The sequence below is a fragment of the Nerophis lumbriciformis genome, linkage group LG16 (assembly GCF_033978685.3).
Source record: "Nerophis lumbriciformis linkage group LG16, RoL_Nlum_v2.1, whole genome shotgun sequence".
In the NCBI taxonomy this organism is placed as follows: domain Eukaryota; kingdom Metazoa; phylum Chordata; class Actinopteri; order Syngnathiformes; family Syngnathidae; genus Nerophis; species Nerophis lumbriciformis.
In genome coordinates, this window is record NC_084563.2 from 17,632,255 (window position 1) to 17,657,868 (window position 25,614).

Sequence of the window (25,614 nt, forward strand, 5' to 3'; positions counted from 1 at the left end):
CACATCTGCAATAACGTGACCACAGAGAGGAAATGAACTCACTGTGGATATTCTCAGCAAAGGCATCCTCCCAACAATACATCTTGATGAACTTTATGCAGCCCAGGATCTCGTTCATCAGCCTCACGCGCTGGTCGGTCACCACCACACACTTCTTGCGGAAATACGCCGTCAGCCTTGACGCTAGCATCTGTCCAGACAGGAAGATGGTGGGGGGTGGGGGTCGGAGGGGCATGATGACAAGAGAAATAAGAGAGGAAATGAAAGCAGACGCAATTACATTAGCTTTGCTGCAGCCCCTTCCTTTTGAGCGGATAAATAGCTTTCACATCAATACTGTAGCAGCCGTGGCTCAGGCTGAGTGCAATTTGGAGAGCAACTCAAAAGTGGACAAAGAGATTGATAGCATGGAGGAATTTTTCTGAAAATGACTTCTTCAAACCATACGACCCAAACAGAAATGGCATTTTAATTACAATGTACCATGGTGGGATAGAAGATGATGAAAATGGCCGATCCGACCAGAGCGGTGAAACCCAGGAAGTACGTGGTGTAGATAAGCCCTATGATGCCCACCAGGGGGCCCCCGGTCAGCAGGCAGCCCGCTGAGACGGCCTCATAGAGACGCTGGCCATCACTGGAGCAGATGTTGATCAGCTAGGGAAGAGATAGATGCAACGGATGAGTCCACTGCAGTCTATAACAGTCATTGGCCACGAGCGTGACTCCGCCTACCTCGCCCGGACTGATGTCTTTGGTGTTGCGCAAGCGCAGGATCTTGTTGAAGGCAAACGTGAGAGTCGCCCCACGGAGGCGAGCTGCCGTGCGATAGTTGATGGCCCACATGAGCGCCAGACACCAGGAGCGCATTAGCTCCATGGCGAAGATGCCAGCGACCAAGCAGAGGCCGTATTGCACACAGCACTCAGAGCTCTGGGAATATTCCAGAAGGGCCCGTACCAGGAGCGCCTAGGAACCGGAAGGCAGGAATGTATAGTAAAACTCATGACGACGAAGAAAAAACTAAAGTAGTTTGACGTTGGAGGCATACAGTACCAGACACTTGAATTCTAACTTTTGACTGGTACTGTAATTATCCAGAGAACCAACACAACACGAATGTGTCAGTTTGTGCTATGGTGAAATCAACACAGAGCACCAAATTAGTCTGATTCCTCAAATAGTTGTATTTTTTGATCATTTGTTCATACGCCGTGTGGGGCGCCTATTTCCTTTTAGCGCGGATAAATTAATTACTTTTCCGGTTGACTATGACGTCACACCAAAACAGCTTAGCTTTGTTGTACCTCATGTCTGCTGCAATAGGAGGGTTGCGGTCACATGACCTAGAGGCACATCCGGGCACGCCTGGGTTTCAGGCGATGGTCTAAGCCCCATTAGGCTACTGTTTATTTACCTGAACCAATTCAGATTTCGGCTCATTTTGAAAGGTTTAGAGGCAAATATAAAAGCAATCATGAAAAACATTTAAAATGGGATGGAGTGGGTTTTTACACTCTAAAGAAAAATATTTTTTCAAAAGATTTATACCATTTATCATCACCAAGAGGTTACTGCTACCTCACTTCACTTGACACTTAAAGTATTTAGAGAAGAAAAGATTGGAGGCACATCATGTCTTTACATCTGAAGGTCCACAAACTAACCATTAATCCGTGAAAGACAAAGCTGGGTTTATTCGTGCATCGCAAAGTAACGTATTTGATTGACATAACGAGTACCGTGCTGCTGTGATCTTGACGCTAATAAGAAAAAGGATATGTTTTTTGCAGTCGATTTCCTGCTACAAATATTAGTCTCATCTACAATTCAGGTCTGCAGTAGTTTTTATAGAGTGAAGTTCATATTTTGTCTTATTATAGCAACATTCAGTACATGCTGTTGAGCCTACCAGAGATGTAGTCATCTACTTTATTAATACTATTAAGGATATTTTCTTGATGCTAACGAATATCACCAAAGACGCTATAATGTGGTCATCCGTGTGGCTTTCCTGCACAACACCAACTAAGCTTTTAGTTTCTGTTATGAAAATGGACAATGAAAATACGATGAATTGGACCAACAATCACAATATTTATTACTAGGACTTAACATGCCCTGAGTTTATTTGCACAAGCAGGTCTTCAATCAAAGTTTATTCATATAGCCCTTAAACACAAGCGTCTCAAAGGTCTTCCTAGTTATATTTAGGCATAGCAACCACAAAAGAACTAAAAACTAATGCCATCTCTTGTCTTTTCTTCACGTTTAGTTCTGCCATCAAACACTACTAATATAACTGGATTGCATCACAGAAAGTTTCTCAAACAAATCAAATGTTCAGACAAACATTTTACAAAGTGATCACTGCAGACACAAGCATAGTCCGATTGTATTCCACTAGATCAGTGGTCCCCAACCTTTTTGTATCTGCGGACCGGTCAACGCTTGAAAATTTGTCTCACAAACCGGGGGTGGGGGAATTTTTTATTTGTTTTTTGTCATAAAAAAATACAATCATGTGTGCTTACGGACTGTATCCCTGCCGACTGTATTGATCTATATTGATATATAATGTAATAACGGAATGAAACAACCCTTTTGTGCGAATGAGTGTGAAGGAGTGTAAATGGGGAGGGAGTTTTTTTGGGTTGCTGCACTAATTGTAAGTGTATCTTGTGTTTTTTATGTTGATTTAATTTAAAAAATAAAAATAAAAAAATAAAAATTATATATATATATATATTTTTTTTTTTTTTCTTGTGTGGCCCGGTACCAATCGATCGGTGGTTGGGGACCACTGCACTAGATGATGAAAGTGATATTTTTAAGAGCCATGTCCTTCGGCGCACTTTAATTTTTCTCCGACTTTATTACCTTTATGAGCCACTTCTTTCGGGACTCTATGAAAGATATTTCCGATCTCTCTATTTGAACGACTGGAACACCCAAGAACAGAACAGCGATATAACATTTTCTGATCAAACTCTACACTCACTCTCACTTGTTTTATTGCTACGCTAAAACTGCTCGACCATCGTGTAAATTAAGCCACGAAGAAGAAAAATGGATGTGACGTCATATGCAACCCTCCTATATTGGCACATATTACAAATATTATGTCCTCATGGCTAAGCTGATGTTAAATAGCAATAATCAATCACGAACATGACGCTACAATTAAAAAGGTCTCGGAGCAAATGCAAGTCAAAAGGAATTTTCGGACAGAGAATCATGAAAACAAAACTTTCTAATGTCTTGGAGTTAATTCAAAAGGCTCAGTGGATCATTGGAAGGAGTTTTAAATCCGAAGGAAAATAACCGCTCCAGAGGGTTGGTGGGTTGATATTGCTATGAAAACGTTTTCCAGTTGTGTGGAATACAGAGATGTTATTTATCAGTTTGGAGTGCCCAAATGCAGTGTGAAGAGGTTTTTCAATATACCTGTTTCTCTTCCATCTCACTCTTTATTGTTCGGGAGTCTGAATAAAGCCGCATTCTCCATTGCCTTAGTTACCTTCTTAAATAAATCTTTGTTTTTTTCTCCCATCGATGCACTTCAAAATGGTCTGTTCTTTTAATAAATTATTCCCCATATTCTGTTCTGATTAAATGGTTTCTGCTTCCGGTTGAGACCGGCGCATACAAAGGGTCCTCTTCGGCTGCCCACACCCCCTTTAGAGATCTGGTTTCCAATCGCATAATTCAGGTGTGTTAGTCCGGTTTCTCAATAACCGAACACGAACGGATTAAGGTGTTTCCATGGGTTGTAGGAAGCTTGTTTAGAGTCAAACTATTTGAGATATCAGACTAATTTAGTGCATGGACACGTACTGATTGTCTCAGAACTAGACTCTGGTAATGCTATTAGCAGAGCACAAGTGAACACGTGACATGTCATGGCAATAAACACCAAGTAGAGGACTGTTGTATGCTGACATAAAACTAGAGTTCAGTATTTGTACTGAATGCTGTTTAACGTTGGGGTTTTGCAGACCTGAGGGCAGCGGAAAAGCAAGCAGAACTACTGGCAGAGCATCAAGGGAGAGGGGGATTTGGTTAGTACTCACAGGCCCGACAAAACCTGCCACCATTGTGAGGAGGAGGACGAAGATGGCCATCAGCGTTCGGGTCTGGCAGAACCTCCAAAAGACTCTTGTCAGGGATGCCCCCTCGCGCCCTCGTCTTTTCAATTCGTCGTGCCACAGCGATTCTAGCCTGGAACACACACATCATAACCACTCAGAATACATCTGCTACAATTCCTGTTTTTTAACCAACATGCAGGATTCCAAACAACTATTTAGGAAGTGTGCACTCTTTGCTCAAAGTAAGTTGATATTGTTACTGATCTTAATTTATTCCATCCCTTGAGGCATTCTATATAATATATCATATATATACTATCAACCCTTAAGTCTCAAAACAGTGTCTTTCAAAAAATCCAAATAAAAATGCATCAAATATTTTCAACAACCATAGACCTAACCATAGAGATAAAGATTTGGACTATTTATTATTATTATTATCATTATTATTATTATTATAAAGCTCTGCTTCTTCTTATTCCTTTTCGGACATGTTGTGATGAGAAATTGGATACAAAATGTACCATGCTGTGACTGTTTGAAATAAATCAAAACCATAACCATATACTGTATGCTATTTTATTTTTTATGTTTATATATTTACAAAAAAACTGGGTTTCTTTCATAAAAGGCTAATAAAAATATTACTTAGACTAGATGGTTATTTTACATTTTGTAAGTCAAATAAAATATTTTCAACAATTTTAGACATAACCATAGATATAATACAGTTTTTTTGTTTTACATAATTATGGAATTTCACTATTAAAATCAGCCCCTATGGCAGAGGAGTCAAACGTACGGATCCGGAGCAGTTTTTAACTGGCCCATGAGATGAGTTTGCTAAGCATACAAATTTGCTACATTTTTTTAAGGAAACTGCTGTTCTAAATGTGTCCACTAGATGTTGCAAAAGCAATTTTGTTTGGCAAGCAAACGGTTTAAACCGGGGCCGAGCAAGAGGTGCACAGTCCCCCTCCACCTACATGAAACATAAAACCTGCCGTTTTACGTTTTCTGCTTCAAACACATCGTTCTTTGGGAGCCTCATTGTGTAACTAAACCCTCTTGAATAGTTTCTACCTCAGTTTCTTATAGTTTGTTGTGTTAGCACAGATATTACGTGGACATGACAAATGAGGTTTTTGATACCTACAAGAGTTTTTATCTAATTATTTATTTTGTTCAATCCCAGATAGGCTGTAACTTAAAGTTTAATGGCTTTGTAGATACATTAAGACAAAGTCTAAGTTCATTGTGTTCTTCATTGTCTTTTTGAAACTGCATCAATTAGATAATAAGAGCATTATTTGTGATTTGTACATTCCCAGAATGTGATTGTTCTATTTTTGGGCCAAAGTAAAACAAAGACAACAATCTGAAGTTGTCTTTATATTTAAGTTATCATGCCAGGATTTTACCAGTCTGGCCCACATGTGAATAAAGTTTTCCTCCATGTGGCCTTTGAGCTAAAATGAGTTTGACACTCCTACCCTAAGGTAAAGAGTATATGTATACATGTCATCTCACATTCTATCAACCTTGCAATAGAGCATGTCTATTCAACTGGCGGCCCGTCGAACATCACCCAAATAGGCTTGATAAAACCATTCAAAACAGGGTTGTTTATGTATGCAGTACTCCCGCCACCCCACAGGGGGCAACAGCGAAGCACTATTGACCCTGAAAAAAAATCAAAATAAATTGCGAAAATTGAATTATTAGCAGCGACTGGACAACAAAGTATGAATGCATTGAAATTGCTGACTTTGTGATGTCTTTTGTATTTGTGGTCATGTTGTTTTTTGGCTGTGGCAATCAAAACTGGTTAAATACACGTAGCGCTTAGTTTGACCAGCAGAGGGCGATAAAGCTACACGTTAGGTTTAATTGTTTTAAACCACATGTGTGCAATGTTTGCTGTGTGTATTAACACGAAACCTTCTATTTTATTTCAGTAACATACACAATGGACATTATTTAGGTGAAATACACAATGGACATTACACTTTTGTAATGTTGATATTTTCAGTTCTACAAACCTAAATAAAGGAAGACGTATAAAGTTAGGAAGAAAAATTATGCAAAAGAAGGAACATCAATCATCAACAAAACTTAGCTTCTGTTTCTTCATGCTGTTAACTATCTGTCTAGCTGCACACGCTGGAAGCGAGTAGCGAGGGCATAATAATGAATTTATTGACAGTGCAGTGTGAAAGCTGAAACCACAGTCTCAAAGGAATATAACCTGCGGAGGAACTTTCTAAAGAAACATCTAAATTTTGATGTCCGGCCCCTGAGACCTTGGGCTCTTGAAACTGTGGCCCTCTTCCTTAGGTAGTTAAATAGCCCTGCAATAGAGGGTTTTGTGTAATTAAACAATAAATCAAATCCTGGCCAGGTTTAAAACTGACCAACGTATTGAGAGAAACAACAAGGCGGTGGTGCCTGGATGGTTAATGATGAGACTCAGCTACTAATCAAAATATTTGAATAAATTAATTTCAGCTACTAATGAAAATATTCGACTAAACTAATCGACTTGTGTACAGAAAACGGCTAAGCAAAATCACTACATTCTGTGTTGTTTAATCTCTAGCAATTACCTACTGAGCCGCACGTAAAAATTCACCAGCACAATAGGGGCCATGCTTCGGTTAAAAGGCAATCAGAGACCCAAAATCACACAAGAAAAATGACAGCAATTAGGGCTGTAATTAAAAAAGTTGACCTACTATTTCGGAAAATCAGCCTTTCGTGAATGATGCCGCGTGTAATTATACTTGGAGAGCTACAAGCTAACTTATTAAAGATGCGGCTAATGCACTTTTATTGCCGTATAATACTCCGTAAAGAGCGTGGAAAATCATGTTGGCCAGGTTACTAATGACTCTCCGGAGCAGCAGCAGCAGAAGCCGCTGCAGAGAGTCATTTACGCCCTTAACGACTTTATTAAAAACCAATCAAAAGACAGACAGAACATTAAACAGAGCTGACTCTTGTGCAGCCAGATAATTACTACTTGACGTCAAACGAGTGCAAAAGACTAAACATCAGCCGCACGGTGCCCAGCTTGGGAAATGATTGTTGCAGAATGCGCACACCTACGATATGAAGACACAAAAACATGGGCAGAAGTTTCCCTCGCCCGGACGCGGGTCTGGAGCCTGGAACTAGGCCTAGAAGTGGGGCTCGACGGCCGGACGTGGGTTCCCCCTCCAATGGGCTCACCCCTCATGGGAGGTGCCATGGAGGTTGAGTGCAACATGAGCTGGGTGACAGCCGAAGGCAGGGACCTTGGTAGTCTGATCCTCGGCTAGCTCTAGGGACGTGGAATCATCCCACCCTTCTTTTTGTAAAGTAATTCTGTCCTGGAGATATTATTTCCCATGTGGCTTACAGGACAGGTAAAAAAAGGGCAGGGGGAAAAGAGGTGTTCCAACTATCAAGGGATCGCACTACTCAGCCTTCCGGGTAAGGCCCAGTCAGCTACGCCAGATAGCAGTGCCTCGGATTCAAGAGGAGCAGTGTGGTTTTGGTCCTGGTCATGGAAAAGTGGACCAGCTCTATAATCTCGGCAGAGTCCTTGAGCGTGCATGGGAGTTTGCCCAACCAGTCCGGTTCGTCGTGGTGAAGACGGAGCTGAGCCAAAAGACAAAGCTCTCAATCTACCAGGCGTTTTTACGTTCCTACCCTCACCTGTGGCCGTGATCTTTGGGTTTTTGACCAAAAGGACAAGATCACGAGCACAAGAAGCCGAAACAAGTTTCCTCTGTAGGGCGAAGCTCTCCCTTAGAGATAGGGACAGGTTTCACAAGACTGTTGGCCATGGATGAAGTGGCCATGGATGAAGTGCTGGCTGTTCAGAGTCGGGACCCGGGGTGGACCGCTCGCCTGTGCATCGGTTGGGTACATCTCTGCGCTGCTGGCCCGTCTTCGCTCGGGATGGTCTCCTGCTAGCCCAACTATGGACTGGACTCTCAATATTATGTTAGATCCACTATGGAATGGACTTTCACAATATTATACTAGACTAATCCACGTCCATTGCATCCGGTCTCCCCTGCATCTGCGGTCCTCTCCAAGGTTTCTCATAGTCATTCATAATGACATCCCACAGGGTTATGAGTTTTTCTTTGCCCTTATGTGGGCTCTGAACCGAGGATGTCATTGTGGCTTGTGCAGCCCTTTGAGACAGTTGTGACTTAGGGCTGTATAAATAAACTGACTGATTGATTGATTGACTGTTGAAATTATGTAAAAAGGACAAATGCTTTGTTTTATACCTTTGGGGTTAATGGGGTCACTATTTAGATGGTTCTGGTCGAAGCTCAGAGTAAAGTCGCTGCTCCTTCACATCGTGAGGAGCCAGATGAGGTGGCTCGGAGATCTGGTTAGAACGCCTCCCTGGGGTGGTATTGAGGGCACGTCGGAACGGTGAGAGGAAGACCTAGGACACGTTGGAAAGACTATGTCTCCCAGCTGGCCTGGGAAGGCCACAGGATCCTCTGGGAAGAGCTGGACACGGTAGCTGGGGAGAGGGAAGTCTGGGCTTCTCTGCTTAGGCTGCTGCACCCGCAACCTAACCCCAGATCAGCGGAAAAAAATAACTAAATGCCTTCTTATTGTGCAGGAAATCTATAGTAAAACTTAAATCCAGATGTGTCATTAAAAAATTTACAACTTTCTGGTAGTAAATGCAAATGGCCCGACCAATTTGCGCACAAGTGAAACTACCTGCCTCCATGGGAATTAGCCATTACTGCAGTTTTATCAGAATCCGACATCTTTTGTGTGAGACACTGGCTTCTTCTGTCTTTTAAATGTCCAGTGTAATATTCTCGTGTACAATAAGTTGGGGAAGAGCACCATGGCAACACAGTGAGATCCACACAGGGATGATTGGACAGAAATGTTCTCACCAGCCGACAGCCAGATTCAAGCTGATGTTTTGAGAGGCGCTTTGGCTCAGACGCCGCGTTGAAGATTCGCACCTCGCTGGGCACCGGCAAGTGTCAACTCTCCCAGGGTGATTTTTTTCTTTTTTCCTTTTTCATCTTCACACTATCCTCTCTGATGCTGTGCATCTGGGTTGCATAACTGTTCCAACTATGGAAACACAAACTAAATCCCTCTATGCTCCTGCATACCTTTGGCCTACCAGCCCTGACAAGCCGATAGCACTCACTGGATGCATCATTAAGTACGCTGTATCCAAACAGCTTCCTTTATGAAGATAATACCAACCAGTTTTATATGATACTGTCAGAGTGATGAATTACTGGTACTTATAGCCTGTACACTAATGCACTCATTGAAATGCACATTTTTACCTTAAAAAATACATCATTAGGATACTTTCTCTCAGTAAAAAAAAATAAATGAATATTTTAAAACATAATCTTATAATACAATATAAATACATTAGGGCTGTCAAAATATATCCCATTAATCACGGGTATACGCAGATTAGTCACACAATTTATTTTGAACGCGGGTGGTTACCTGAAAGGTGGCACAGGTTGTTATATGGACAGGGATGAGGCCATGCATACAACAGTGCAAAGATTGGTGAGATGGCTTGGACTGCTGTGCACGCTGACAAATTTCTCTCCAAAATACACCGTTTCAGGCTTGTCACTGACAAGTTTGGTTGTTTTAGTTTTTCCTGTGTTTGTTTTATTTCCTGTCAGCGCTCTTATTTTTGTTCAGTTTCCTGCTTGTCTACCTGAGCGCTGTTTCACCTCAGCTGCGACTGATTGGCACCTGGCCTCACCTGGTGTCAATCAGCCGACTGCTATTTAGACCTGCCTTGCCAGTCAGTGCTGGAGTATTGTTTGCTGTAGCTGTATCCTGTATGCTGATAGCTGTTTGCAGCTTTCTGTCTTCTAGTTCCTACTTTCCTGTTTGCTGGTTTCTGTTCCCTGTTTCCAGTTTGCCTGTTCCTGGTTCCTGGTTTGTGTTTTTCCTGAATTGTGGACATTAAATCATGTTTTACCGCACCAAGACTGCCATCTCTGCATCTTGGGGTTCGTCGCCACCTTTACCTGACACCCTGACTGGACTTCAGATAAAACGGTTACCAAGTTTTGAGAAAATATATACTGTGCATTCAAGTAAAACATTGGAAAAAATGTGCCTGGTAGACAGTAAACTGTGTTCAAATACTGGGTCTTTAAATGAATTGAAATGATGCAAGCCAGTAATAACCGGTGATTAATTATGATTAATTCAACTTCAAATGTGTGATTAATGTGATTTTACAAAATATCATTTGACAGCAACTTTACAATACATAATTGTAAAGGGAATAAGCGGTAGAAAATGGATGGATGGATGGATAATATATACATAATAAAAAATAATAAGTATAACTGTTGTGATTAAATTATTTAGTGAAACCTTATTTGTGAAAAAACAATCTAGTAGACAATATGATGAAAAACGACGGTAAATATTTGTATTCATTTGTTTAGTTTTTATCAACGTGAAAATATTCATCATCCATCCATCCATCCATTTTCTACCGCTTATTCCCTTTGGGGTCGCTGGAGCCTATCTCAGCTACAATCGGGCGGAAGGCGGGGTACACCCTGGACAAGTCGCCACCTCATCGCAGGGCCAACACAGATAGACAGACAACATTCACACTCACATCCACACACTAGGGCCAATTTAGTGTTGCCAATCAACTTATCCCCAGGTGCATGTCTTTGGAGGTGGGAGGAAGCCGAAGTACCCGGAGGGAACCCACGCAGTCATGGGGAGGACATGCAAACTCCACACAGAAAGATCCCGAGCCCGGGATTGAAACCCAAGACTACTCAGGACCTTCGTATTGTGAGGCAGATGCACTAACCCCTCTTCCACCGTGCTGCCCAAAATATTCATCATTTAGATTGAAAATGTGTATTTTACATTAATCAAAGTATTAGGATGGCCCAATACTTCTGTCCTTTTCTGATAAAGGTTTACTAAAAATGCTATTTATTTTGACTGTCATTTGCAGTGCTAGTAGAACTGCAGCACATCATGCTGAGTTCTGTCTCTATGATTTGATCACTCTCAAGTTGCTAATCAATGTGCCAAAACATTTTAATTTTATTTCTAGCACTATAATACAGATCAACAACCACAATAATAATAATAATAATAATAAATTTTATTCATAAGGCGCCTTTCTGGGCACTCAAGGACACCGTACAAAATCACAACAATAAAATCAAATTGGATAAAAAACAACAACAACAACAACGAAGATAGAGAAGAAAAGATGATTACAATGAATAGGCAGTCAGGAATAGGTGTGTTTTGAGAATGAACACATATTGCTAAGTAAAACCTTATTTTCTACCATTATTTTGATGTTATTTTGATACAGCTCTGGTATACAGTCGCATCATCACCTCAGCTGTGCTGAGTGTGACTGGGTAATTCCTAAAATGCGATTTCACCTCGTGTTTCTTAAGCAGTGCTTCACGGGCAATCTTATCTCGTGGCCTACAGCCAAAGACAGCGAATGACAGTGGCAGGGGAGACGCAGTACATCACAAGCTGAGCAGTTAATGACATAACCGCCAAAGTCGAGGGCTGCTAACTCTCACTCTAATCTCTAATCTCTGTTATTCTTAGCCGGCCCGCCATCCTTGTACAACCCTGCGCCGCCGCTACACAAGGAACTGGATGTCCATCGATTAAATGTGCTGGTGTCAAACTGTGCAAGCAGAGAGCAAACATTGCAATGAGCACGCAGAGTGGGAATCTTTTCACTGTAAATTCCCACACAGCCTTGCACCTAAACTCTGCTCTGGCTGTACTGTCAATGTTTGAGCAGGTATCTCGTTCAAGGGTATGACCAGGAGAGCACGGGTGGGGGGGGGTCTACAAATATTTGTAGAAACATGGGAAAACAATCTCGCTGAGCGAACAGTGTGAGGCTAAAGTGGCATGGTGCAGATGACCAGTTCATACCAGCATTGATACACTGGGAATGGAAACTAAATCCCCTTCACATCCAATGTTCCCTCTAAAGTGCACGCCTTCGCAATAAAGTGTCCTCCGTGCACGAAAATCCAAAATCTAACCTAAATGCTAAACAAAATAAAGAATTTATTCAGTACCAATGCAACTCTAGTGGTCATAACGGATAAAACAATGACAATGTCTGCAGAGATGGAGGTGATATGCATCAACAATCATTAAACTGAGCAAAACTGATTACTGTCGGCCGTACCACGCCAAAACAACAAAACTACTATCTTGCAAAACTGGTCACTTTGTCCCATATTCACACCAAAACTAACCAACTATATGTCATATTGAAAGCAACCACATTCTTTCTTTCATTTGCACCAAGAGACGCACACACTTGGCTCAGCTGGTGACGCGTTCATGGCCACAAAAACAGGCAGACATTTCCAACAATATACATAAACTATAACTACCAGGTCAATCAATCAATCAATCAATCATTCAAACTGTATTTATAAAGCGCTTTTCATACATAAAAGAAATGCAACACAAAGTTATCACATACGCACGCACGAACACAGATACCAAACACAAACACACATACACACAAATGCAACTATATAAACAAATGAATGCATGGCTGATTACAGAGGAGACAGGTGAGTAAACACTATCACAGGAACCATCTGCACCAGAACGCTGACACAAACCACCCCCACAGCACGGTCAATAACCCCTGAGGCAGATGGCTCCCTCTGAAGAACGTTGGAAAGTAAAAATAATAAAACTTGTAAAATAGTAAGAACCATGAGTCGAGATAAAGGATAAAATACAACGAAGACATATGAAGATTAAAAAAATAAAAAATATATATAAAATGAATATACAGTAAATGTATAATACATAAATAGAACTAAATAAAGTATTGCATAAACAATAAGATAAAAAGTAAAATACAAATGACTTCAATAAAATAATTAATATTAGGTAAAAGCCAAATCAAAAAGGTGTGTCTTAAGCCTGCTCTTAAAAACATGAATGTTCTCTGCACACTAATGCGGTTCACACGTAGCCAATCAATGTCATTAACAGCGTGTTATGAGTGCGTGTTGCTGTTTTGTAAGGTGTAACAATATGATATTCTGACCAAAATTTATTGTGCTAAAAAAGTACTTAGACACACACTGCAATCGTTAGATTGATTTAAGTTACTAAAATAAATAAATAGACCCGCTGTTAGAAAGCCCACTATTGTGCACGTCTTTTGTTTCTTATGCTTCACTGATACGGGTGTTCTGGCGGTCCTTGTGGTGTCCGACTCTGTTCATCGGTCCTTGAATGTACCGTAAAAACACCTCTATCTTGTATTTCTCTGAGTATAGTATGTGGTTCTCACGATGTTTTCGTTAAGTATCACCTGAGAAAAAAAACTTGGATCTTCAAATACCACTATAATGACCCACATTAAAATAAAGTCGCATAGTAGGCCTGCGTTTTCATTAAAAACAAGGCAGAGGTTTTATTTAACAAGTATACTTAATATTTTTGGCCACTCTAACGTTACACACAGTTTTAATATAGGAAAAAAAAAACACTGTACTTTAATCAAGTGATTCTTTGGCCTACTACTAGACGAAGCCCTGGTACCACTTGTGGTACATGTACCACAGTCTGAGAATCACTGCTCTACTCTAAGAAAGCACAGCTTGTAGGTTCAATGTGCACAATTGATTATCTTAGTTGCTCAGACTGCAATGTGTTTATAAAATCTTATACTATGGTATGTCATTTCTCAATGGTGAAAGTTGTTTTGTTTGCATGTTAGCATTTAAGCTAGTGAGTTTATCAAGTGTGACCATAAATCATAGTTTTTCAATACCGTATTTTTCGGACTATAAGTCGCAGTTTTTTTCAGTTTGGCCGGGCTCCAGTGCGACTTATATATGTTTTTTTCCTTCTTTATTATGCATTTTCAGCAGGTGCGACTTATACTCCGGTGCGACTTATACTCCGAAAAATACGGTAATTGCAATTTAAAACAGTAATACTAACCCTCGAGTTTTACCACGGTTATCATTAATACAGTTCATCGTTACAGTCCTATTTCCTTGGTTAGCAAACATTGTATAATGTATTTTATTATAGAAATTAAACGTGGATATATTCAAGAGTAGTCGGTATACAGCTTGTATGGCAGTATAGATTCACTGTCCACAGAAAATGAGTTATTACTAAGGGTGTAAAGGTACGTGTATTTGTATTGAACCGTTTCGGTACGGGGGTTTCGGTTCAGTTCGGAAGTGTACCGAACGAGTACCCATGCTAGCAGCGACTGGGCTAGGACAACATGTAAAAGCCAGAGCTGGAAGACCCTCCTGCCTCGTTAAGATCTCCCGTTTGGGAACACTTTGGCTGCGCGATACAACAATGGAGGACGGAGGTTTGCCGACATTGTTCAGCAGCTGCTTCTGACAACAGGTCAAACATGTGTTGCACCTTTCCTGCTTCCGGCTCCCAGGCCGTAGTCGAGGAGCGCAGGGGAGACGCTCCTCCAGGGTCAATGTATTCTCGGGGGCAACACCCTTCACTCTACCCGGCAGTGGGTCTCCAGAGCTGCGGACTCCAGGGTAAATGACAAGTCCGGCGATTAGTTGCAAATCATGGCTTTATTGAGGTCTTGCACACAGCCAATCCAACAAAACACTAGCCACTCCCCGCACTCACGCTACCGCTCCCTCACCTCGCTCGCCCACACACTCACCTCACATGCTGTCACATATTAAAGGGCCACACACACACATACGCTACTCTCATAACACATGCTAACCCATTTGAAGCGTCACCTCGGCGAGTCAGGCAGGGCTAAAGCAATAACAAATGTTTTATAGCAGCAGATATAAATCCATATTGCATTAAAAACTAGATTTTGACCCACTTCTATAGTGGAAGAACAATGAGCCCATATATCCTCTTACTGCCAAGTTAGCCAGGCTGGGGAGGAGGGAGAAAAGTTAATCAGATGCTGAGTTGACTTGAATGTTGGACTTTTTATATGTAGAAGAAAAGTTTTGTCATTTTATTTAATCTGAGCAACAACTTGAGGCAGTTTAATGTTGATTAACGTGGACTCCGACTTAAACAAGTTGAAAAACTTATTCGGGTGTTACCATTTAGTGGTCAATTGTACGGAATATGTACTGTACTACTAATAAAAGTCTCAATCAATCAATCAATCAATCAATCAAACAAAAAAAAAGCACTTTATACGTAGAAAGGTTTTGTTAAGAAACCATTCTGAGCCTTATCTTATTTAGTTTTTATTTTATATATGTTGACCACATTAACCCTGGCAATGGACCCTGTGTGTATATGTATGTTATGCCATTGTTTACAAATTGGTAAATAAATAACCAAAAAATTTATATTTTGTTTTCTTACTGTACCGAAAATGAACCGAACCGTGACCTCTAAACCGAGGTACGTACCGAACCGGAATTTTTGTGTACTGTTACACCCTTAGTTATTACCCAAACAATATTGAATAAATAGCTTTTGCGAGCTTGCCGCCCTAACGGGTTGCCATAAAGAAAGTAGAAACCAAACCGCAAAAGATGAGGTTTTTTTAAAGTACCATTTCGAAATTCAAAAAAGTCATTGTAATTATTGCAATACTGTATATATTTGGTGAAAAGAGATTGGAGTGAGGTTCCCCACGCTGGCAAAGTTAGCATGTCCATCCCTTCAGCTTTGAGGTGAGTGTTTCAACACATTTCTGCTTGTTATTTTTCACAATCACCAATCAAATTAAATGCCCAAATGTTCGGAGCTATGTAACTTTTTACAGTGCTTTGAGTTCACCTGAGGACAATTTTGGCCCCACCACACCCATGACGCCTTTCGAGCCTCCCGCAATACACACTCTCAGCTCACCTTTGGCAGTTGACTTCAGAGGCTTCGTGGCAGGAGAGCCCCCACACATCGTCTATGGACAAGCTGGACGTCTTGTAGGCTTTCAGGGCCAGCGGCGTGAGCCAGTGCAGAGTCATAAAAGAGAAGAGCCCGGAGTTATCGACAGGGTGCTGGTTTCTGGAAGAGAGAGACATTGTCAATGAGTGGACCCGACCTGAGAGAAGTGTCTCTGCTTTGCTTGCCTCAGTTGAGACAGTGTATAAGCAGTCATTTGCACATTCCTCTTTGATAACTGTTGGAAACAATGTAACGGCTTGTTTATCACGTAGTGTATGTTCAAACACGGTGATGCACGCTACTTGGAGACTAGATTGTGTTATCACGGCTAAGAGCCACAATTTGACTAAAAGTGAGTTTCTGTGTCTTTGTATGTCCTCAAATGGCAATCAGAGGCATGTATTGTCCTCTTGAATTGAAATCACTTTGTGATTTATGATTGGGGCGGTATAGCTCGGTTGGTAGAGCGGCCGTGCCAGCAACTTGAGGGTTGCAGGTTCGATCCCCGCTTCCGCCATCCCAGTCACTGCCGTTGTGTCCTTGGGCAAGACACTTTACCCACCTGCTCCCAGTGCCACCCACACTGGTTTAAATGTAACTTAGATATTGGGTTTCACTATGTAAAGCGCTTTGAGTCACTAGAGAAAAGCGCTATATAAATATAATTCACTTCACTTCACTTCACTTCACTTTGTGTGTGCATTTGCAAGTTAAGCACTTTTGAGGTGAGACGGTTGAGAATTTGACCTAAAACGTCGGGGAACAAAACAAGCAGTGCAAGTGACGTTGTGAGAGACTTTCGGGCAATTTACAAGACTGCAGATCAACCCAGAATAATAAATGCAACAAAACACAAAAGTTAATCTGTTTTTTGTTGTGCCACAAAGTTCTCTTAGATGGGGAAAATTCTAAATAGTGATCTGACTGTCAAAACATGAGGATATGGCGTTGCCATATGGAGTGTTTACACTAAAACATAAACCAAATTCAATCATACTATGGCATTTCAGAATAATTTGTGTGGGTTTGAAATTTTCAGATTTAATCTAACAAGGCTGCTATCGATTATTTTAGTAATTGAGTACCGTAATTTTCGGAGTATAAATCGCTCCGGTGTATAAGTCGTACCGGCCGAAAATGCATAATAAAGAAGGAAAAAAACATATATAAGTCGCACTGGAGTATAAGTCGCATTTTTTGGGGAAATTTATTTGATAAAAGCCAACACCAAGAATAGACATTTGAAAGGCAATTTAAAATAAATAAAGAATAGTGAACAACAGGCTGAATAAGTGTACGTTATATGAGGCATAAATAAGCAACTGAGAACGTGCCTGGTATGTTAACGTAACATATTATGGTAAGAGTCATTCAAATAACTATAACATATAGAACATGCTATACGTTTACCAAACAATCTGTCACTCCTAATCGCTAAATCCCATGAAATCTTATACGTCTAGTCCAGGTGTCTGCAACCTGCGGCTCCGGAGCCGCATGCGGCTCTTTGATCACTCTGATACGGCTCAGCTGCATACTTGCCGACCCCCCCGATTTTCCCGGGAGACTTCCGGATTTCGGTGCCTCTCGCAGAAAACTCCTGGGATCAAAATTCTTCGATTTTCATCCTAACAATGATAATAAGAGCATGCCATAATGGTACAGCATTTAGCATCCTCTACAATCTGTATAAACATCGTGCCAGCCTAGCCACTTGTTATGTGCATCTTCTGCTTGCACACGTAAGTGACAGCAAGGCATACTTGGTCAACAGCCACACAGGTTACACTGACGGTGACCATATAAAACAACTTTAACACTCTTACTAATAATGCGCCACACTTTGAACCAAAACCAAACAAGAATGACAAACACATTTCGGGAGAACATCTGCACCTTAACACAACATAAACACAACAGAACAAATACCCAGAATCCCATGCAGCCCTGACTCTTCTGGGCTACATTATACACCCCTGCTACCACCAAGCCCCGCCCCCACCCCAACCCTGCTCCCCCACACATGTGGCTCCCATTGTTTTCTTTAATTTGTGAAACTGGTCAAAATGGCTCTTTGACTGGTAAAGGTTGCCGACCCCTGGTCTAGTCTCTTACGTGAATGAGCTAAATAATATTATTTGATATTTTACGGTAATGTGTTTATAATTTCACACATAAGTCGCACCTGAGTATAAGTCGCACCCCGGCCAAACTATGAAAAAAACTGCGATTTATAGTCCGAAAAATACGGTAATCTATCGATTACTCGGATTAAACATGTAATCTGATAAAATATACTTTACAGCCTGATTTTGTATTTTAGAGGAAATTCTTTTTATTGCCATAACATTCATAATTCTTTCCAATAAATGCACATTATCAGCAATAAAATTACACTTTAAACATGTGTGAATTGAACAAAATAAAATGTTTAAAAAAAATAACTTCGTCTGCATACTTAAGGTTCCATGCACTCCAGATTTTATAATTTTTTATTAGTTACTGTTTAAACGATTAATCGAGGCAACAGCAGGGTTTCCCCTACATGTAATTTGTCGTGGCAGCCTGCCACGGCAAAATAAAAGCCGCCACACCTTAAAAATGAGGGTTTTTAATGTAAAAACAAATTAAAGTCATATAACGTATGAATGGATATATACAGCTAACTACTTGATTGATTGATTGATTGAAACTTTTATTAGTAGATTGCACAGTACAGTACATATTCCGTACAATTGACCACTAAATGGTAACACCCGAATAAGTTTTTCCACGTTAATCAATTTATGGTAAAAATTCAACTGGCCCGTACTTGTGCACTATTGAGTAGTAATGCACAGAAATCTGGGCCGCCGAAAAAAGCCTTTGATCACCGAAACTGCACTGCCGAAACCAGACGTTGTGATGACGTTAGCAATACGCACAGGGAATTTCTTGAGTGTAGGCAGTATGTCTGCAATGTGGACGTACTTTAATATACTGTAAATGCAGACTATTAGCTGTAAATGTTTTCCTGCACTTTGAACCCTGCGGCTTTTAAAACAGTGTGACTAATTTATGGATTTTCTTTGCTGACAGCCAAAATGCCAACAGTTTTCATTAAATATTTGCAAAGACTTTTAAATGGTTTGTTATAGTTTGTGCTACGGCACCATCTTTTGTTCAAGTTTACTGCAGGTGCTGCTGGGTAATGTGAATTCCTGCTGTTTAAAAATTTGAACCGTAAGTAAAGTAGAAGTGCAGTTTCTATTCGTATGGATTAGTCATTCAAAGGGATGATGTTCGAAACCGGTTCTCCCGGTTGTTCGATAAGAAAAGAACCGATTCCATAGACTCAAATGCTTTTTTGAGAACCGGTTCCCGTTATCGAGGCCACTGTAGTAAAGAAAAACAGTTGGTTCTTTATTCGAATCCCTGGGAACGAATCCCTTCCCACAGGAAATACCCTGCAGGACGGCAATGTTATGCCCATTTGATTGTAGACTCTTACTGACACCTTGTGGCGATATGAAAATACTACGCGTCATTAGTTTGGGCACTTCCGGGTTGGTGACGTCAGTTCAGTTGATGAGACAATTGAGAAGTAGACAAGTTGTGTTAGCTCTTACAAGCCTTGGAAAAGATAAGTCTGTAAGTAAACTGTTTAACTTGTTTATGTAACTCAATATTAAGGTGGAAAGTGGTTAAATTTGATACTAAGATGTTTATTGAAAAACAATTTTTCAATGGATGTTTTGAGGACTTAAAATGGGTGCCAGTCGTGTATTTCCACCATCGAAATAATTTCAACACTCAGAAGTATTTGTTTGATGATAGTAATGTATATTTGTGTGAAGCTAATATTTACATATTGTGTATTAAATTTCAGTATGTTAATTGAATCACATAGCTTATACATTTGTTATTGTGTGTATTTCAGTTAAAAAAAAAAAAATAACAGTCCAGTGCAAGACAAAAGTAAAGATAGGAAAAGACAAAGCAAGATCAACAACAATAAAGAGCCTAAATGGATTAATCTGCTTTGGAACTTTATTAGACGTCTTGGATTGTTTGTTAGCTGTCTGCCTGTGTGTGTAGTTAGTATGTTCCAATAGCAGCAGAAGTGCACTTTTTGGAGAGCTGTATTATTTTCAGTTTTGTGCCCAACGGACTGATTTTATTTAACACTATATTATTATTTATACACCTATAGTGATCACAGAGACAGGTTGTTTTTGTGTTACTGTACATATTTGTTTTTCTGAAAAATCCCACTTAATATACTTTGGGTAACAACAGTCAATATTTATTTATTTATTTTTTTAGGGTGGTAACAGTCAATATTTATTTATTTTTTTTATTTTATTTTTTTCTTATAAAATAAAAGTGAGCTTTTGTTAAACCAATTGTGTTTTTTTCCATATACAACAACCTATCTGGATTCGATAAGAGAATCGATAAGGAATCGGTTCGATAAGAGGATTCGATAATGGGCTCGAACTCGATAATTTCTTATCAAACATCATCCCTAGTCATTCATCACTCCAGGCGACGTTTGTAATTTTTACAATATAACTAAAACTAATCTTACTTACTAAACCGTCCCATGTGTGATGTCTGTACGCATGTTTTCATGCATAATTTGTACGTGCTATTGTAATGTAATTAAGCTGGCGCCATTAGCATTAGCTAATATGCTAAGATGTTTACGAGTGTCTATATTGTTTCAGTTTCACAAATTCACCAAAACGTTTCCGTGGATTTATTGACTGTTGAGCTAGTTTCTGCAGTGAGTGTGTCCATGACGATGACGTCTGTTTTGTTTGATCAGCCGTTTTACTGCCGTGTTACTGACACCATTTGAAAACAATTAAAGTATGGAAATAAACACATCCAAAATCTTTCCGTGTAAATAACTCATTTCACAACGTACATCAAACACAATCTACCTGCGACACAGACAGAAAAGCAAACCCAAATAAGCAACAACATGTTAAAAAACAAGCCCAAAAAAGTGCAAACCGCGACTCAGAAGCTTTGCAAGCACAAAGTCGCTTATAAATGGCCTTGCCAACGCTGGGGAGTTGATTGACAGCTAATCTGCCACTGATCTAGTCTTATCTAATCTATTATCTATAGAAAGACATCTGCTGTATTCACAAGCGTTAACAGTCAATATGTGAGACAACTGAGGTCCCATAGGAGACAAACTAATTTAGCTCAATATATGGGACGTCCTGGCTATAACGGGACAGTTGAAGAAAAAGTCTCGAAGAAAAAAAGGGATCCACCTTAACAAGAAACGTTAAAAGACAAATTTAATCTAAATAAGTATGTTGTTTTTCCAGTGGTTAACTTCTTTTTACACTTGCATGACAAGTAAAAGTTAAAAGTGTGATGTACATAGACAGCATGTAAAGATCCTCTCTATATATCAGTGGTTGTCAATCTTTTTTCACCAAGTACCACCTTAGAAAAAACATGTCTCTCCAAGTACCGACATTAAAATACAGTAGCATAGTAGGCATAAGTATGCATTCAAAACAAGGCAGAGGTTTTATTTAACAAGTATATTAAATATTTTTTAACAACTGTAACATTACACACAGTTTGAACAGTAACACTGTTTGAATATAGGAAAATAAAACACTATACTTTAATCAAGTGATTCTTTGGCATACAACGAGATGGAGCTTGTGTACTGTTAGTGGTACACAAACTGCACTTTGAGAATTCCTGTTCATATTAGTGATGTGTCAACACCAGATCTTTATGCTTTCATATCGATTTTCAAATCAAAATATCAATACTTAATAAGTTCAGAAGTGTCCAATCTTTTTCCAACAAGGGCCACATAATGAAAAGTCAAATTATGCGGGGCCATATTGATATTTTTTTTATTTAAAAAAATGCTAAAACATCATCTTTGTATTATAGGTGACTATAAGTATATTATTATTGATTATTAATTAGAACATTTCATCTTATTTTCATTCCATACCAATTTTAATGTAATGTTTTTTTAGTCAAGTAAAAATAGAATGAAAATAAAAATAATAATAATATGATGAAAACTGTGTAACTGTGTTAAAAATTCTGCCTGTACAAAAATATTAATAATAAACCTAGTAATTTTCAAATTGATTACTTCATAAGTTAGTATTATTTTATTTTTCAAATAACTAACTAAAGTTTGTTTATACTTGAAGTATATTTTATTTTTTATTTTGAGAGCTTCTAATATTTCTTGTCAGAGGTGTCTAAACATTTATTGTGCTAAAAACACACACACAGTATATATACATATATTTTTTTATTTTAGCATTTAAAAATTAAATCTTTGGGCACTACACGATTCAATTTGATTCAATTCTTGGGGGTAACAATTAGATTCAGAATTGATTTCTTGATTCAAAATGTATACTTTTTTAATAACAGCTCTGATAAATTTCTATATTACTTAAAAGAAAACTGGTTGGGTTTAATAAATTGCTTCCCAAACATTTAATAAAGTCAAATAAAAATAAGGTAACAAGAGAAGTATCCAACACTTTTCTTTTCTAAAGTAAATCTGTACAGCAGATATGATCATCTACATCAACACTATAATTTGTCTGAGTGGCTGACAGGACAGATTGATAAAAATAGAAAATAAAAAAAATAATTTTAGATTTTTTTAAATCGATTAAGAATTGTACAAATAAGAATCGCGATTCATTTGAAAATCAAATACATACCGTATTTTTCGGACTAGAAGTCGAAGTTTTTTTTTTATAGTTTGGCCGAGGGTGCGACTTATACTCAGGAGCGACTTATGTGTGAAATTATTAACACATTACCGTAAAATATCAAATAATATTATTTAGCTCATTCACTTAAGAGACTAGACGTATAAAATTTCATGGGATTTAGCGATTAGGAGTGACAGATTGTTTGGTAAACGTATAGCATGTTCTATATGTTATAGTTATTTGAATGACTCTTACCATAATATGTTACGTTAACATACCAAGCACGTTCTCAGTTGGTTATTTATGCCTCATATAACGTACACTTATTCAGCCTGTCGTTCACTATTCTTTATTTATTTTAAATTGCCTTTCAAATGTCTATTCTTGGTGTTGGCTTTTCTCAAATACATTTCCCCAAAAAATGCGACTTATACTCCAGTGCGACTTATATATGTTTTTTTCCTTCTTTGTTATGCATTTTCGGCCGGTGTGACTTATACTCTGGAGCGACTTATTCTCCGAAAAATACGGTATATATGTATTTAAAGACAAAACATGTTATAGGTGACAAAGTACATTATTGATTATTTGTTTAAAAATGTCAGCTTTTTTTAATTACATTCCGATTTGTTTCTTTTTTCTTAAATTTTTACAGTTGTTTTTTTATATTATTATTTGCAACACAAAACTTTTTTAAATTCAAACAGACACATTATGTATATTTGCACAAAGTATCGGTATCGGTGATAGTAGCCGGAATTTTACTCAGTTTCGGATCGTAAAGAAAATCAGTGGTATCACACATCGCTACGCTATTATATAGGATGTAAGGCAAACTTCCCAGTTAAAGATATTCGATGTGAAATAAGTGTTTTTCTGTGTTTAAGGATGCACTATACTGCAAAAAACAGAGTCAAAGTCAAAGACCCTCTACATGACAGCAGCGCTCTTCTGTTTTTAAGGACCTACTGCCAAAAAGCTAGTCAAAGATCCTCTATATCAAGGCTAGGGAACCTGTGGCTCTTTTGATGACTGCATCTGGCTCTCAGATAAATCTTAGCTGAAGATTAGTAATGAATAACTCCGCTGGTAATCACAGTGTGAAAAATAACGTTCAAAATATAAAACATTCTCATACATTTTAATCCATCCATCCGTTTTTTTCCGCACCTGTTCAAGATGTCGCATTAATGGTAAGAAGTATTTTATTTATTATTGGTTAGCTTCAAAATAACAATGTTATTAAAAATAATAAGACACTTATTATACTAAAAATGTTGGTCTTACTTAAAAATGCACGCATTTAGATGTATTCAGTGTTAAAAAATATGATATGGCTCTCACGGAAATAGATTTTAAAATATTTGGCTTTCATTGCGCTCTCAGCCAAAAAGGTTTGCGACCCCCGCTCTATATGCTGTAAAAACGGCAGTCAAAGATCTTCTATATGACAAAAGCGTTTTACTGTTTTTAACGATGTACTGAAAAAAACGCGAGCCAAACACTCTCCATTTGACAAGAGTGTTCTGCTGTATTTAAGGACCTACTGCAAAAGCGAATGTCACAGATCCTTTATATGACCCAAGTGTTTTAGGAATTGGTCTGCGGGTCACCACTTGAATAGCCCTTTCTAAGAGGCTCCATTAGTGTATATCTTTGCAGTAGAATCTGCTGTAAGGGACGACGCATGACTCGGCCAACATTGTGTCGGCAGACTAGAGACAAACGAAAATAATCAAGATTTGTTTGAAATATGTCAAAGAATGAGGCGTTTACTTGTGCTTTATCCTGAAGGGCTTCAGAAGCTGGATGCTGTGCCGGTAGCGGCCCCGTCTCTTCGGTCCCCGCTCCACCGACACCTCTGCCTCTTCCTCCTCTTCCAGCTCGGATGGCGGCTGCAGGGAGGCCAGCGGCAGGCCTTCCGCTCGCTCGGCCGCTTCAAGGGCATCGGGAAACAGGGCGGACATGTCGGGACAGCCTGTAGACGGGGACAGGAACACCAGCGTCAATCCAAAAAGTTGCTTGAGAAAGTTATTGACTTAATTCTACTTGCAGTCTTTCCTGTTTAAACCACCAGACATTTATAAATATGTATGCAATCATCAAAATTTAGATAATTATTCACACTTCTGCAGTGTGAACATGAAAGATTGTCTCGCTTTTCCACATTTGACTGAAGTGTCATCAGCTGATTGAGCTTTTCCTTTCTGCTGAGTCAGCCTCCAGACTTTGAGAAATCAACCTTGCTCAGAGGCTACGACCCCTTCCCCGTGCCGCGCGACTTAAGCGCTTACCTATTTAAAGAGCTTTGGAGTGGACATCCGAGCTTTTGGCGCGGCCGTGCACCGTCACCGATCCTCTCGTACGGCGAGGCTCCGTGACAAGGTCAGTGCCGTGGTCAAGTACAAAACAACACACAACAAACACCTATTTTTAGCTCGAGAGTTTCATGAAAAGACGCCCTGTGTTGACTCCCCAGCCTTCGTCATGTGAAGTTCTTTCATACGCTCGTTGGGGTTTTCAGGTCTATTTTGGAGGCGAGACCATTCATTACAGGCCGGCCCTTAGGGGGCCCCCGTCAAGTCCTTTTCTTACTAGCGTGATGGCTTTTGCCTGCGTCAACAACATGTTGGAGAACAGAGATAAAGTCACACCGAGAGCATGATACCGACAACTGTTTACCTCAGAACTGATGCAGGAAGGGAACCTAATAATTTGGGTGCTTGAGAAGTTTGGTTAACCCCTCAGAGGCGCTACAAATTTACTCACATACCTAACCCAGGCGACAAAAAATGTCAACTTCACAAAACTGTGGACTGGATACAACGGGGGTGATATGGGCTGTTCTGGGTGCACCGGTCAAAAGTCTGGCAGCC

General features: G+C 39.5%; 1 protein-coding gene across 1 annotated transcript in view; it reads right to left on the minus strand.

Moving 5' to 3' along the window:
• The window catches only part of LOC133617040 (ATP-binding cassette sub-family C member 5), a 78,210-nt gene that overhangs the window by 45,304 nt on the left and 7,292 nt on the right, over positions 1–25,614 (minus strand). The window contains exons 2-7 of the mRNA XM_061976724.1: positions 24,515–24,716; positions 15,993–16,148; positions 4,074–4,221; positions 736–969; positions 484–657; positions 43–190 (exon numbers count right to left, since the gene is read on the minus strand). Of these exons, the coding sequence (XP_061832708.1) occupies positions 43–190; positions 484–657; positions 736–969; positions 4,074–4,221; positions 15,993–16,148; positions 24,515–24,705 (1,051 nt within the window). The 5' untranslated portion in view covers positions 24,706–24,716. The remainder of the gene's footprint in view (positions 1–42; positions 191–483; positions 658–735; positions 970–4,073; positions 4,222–15,992; positions 16,149–24,514; positions 24,717–25,614) is intronic.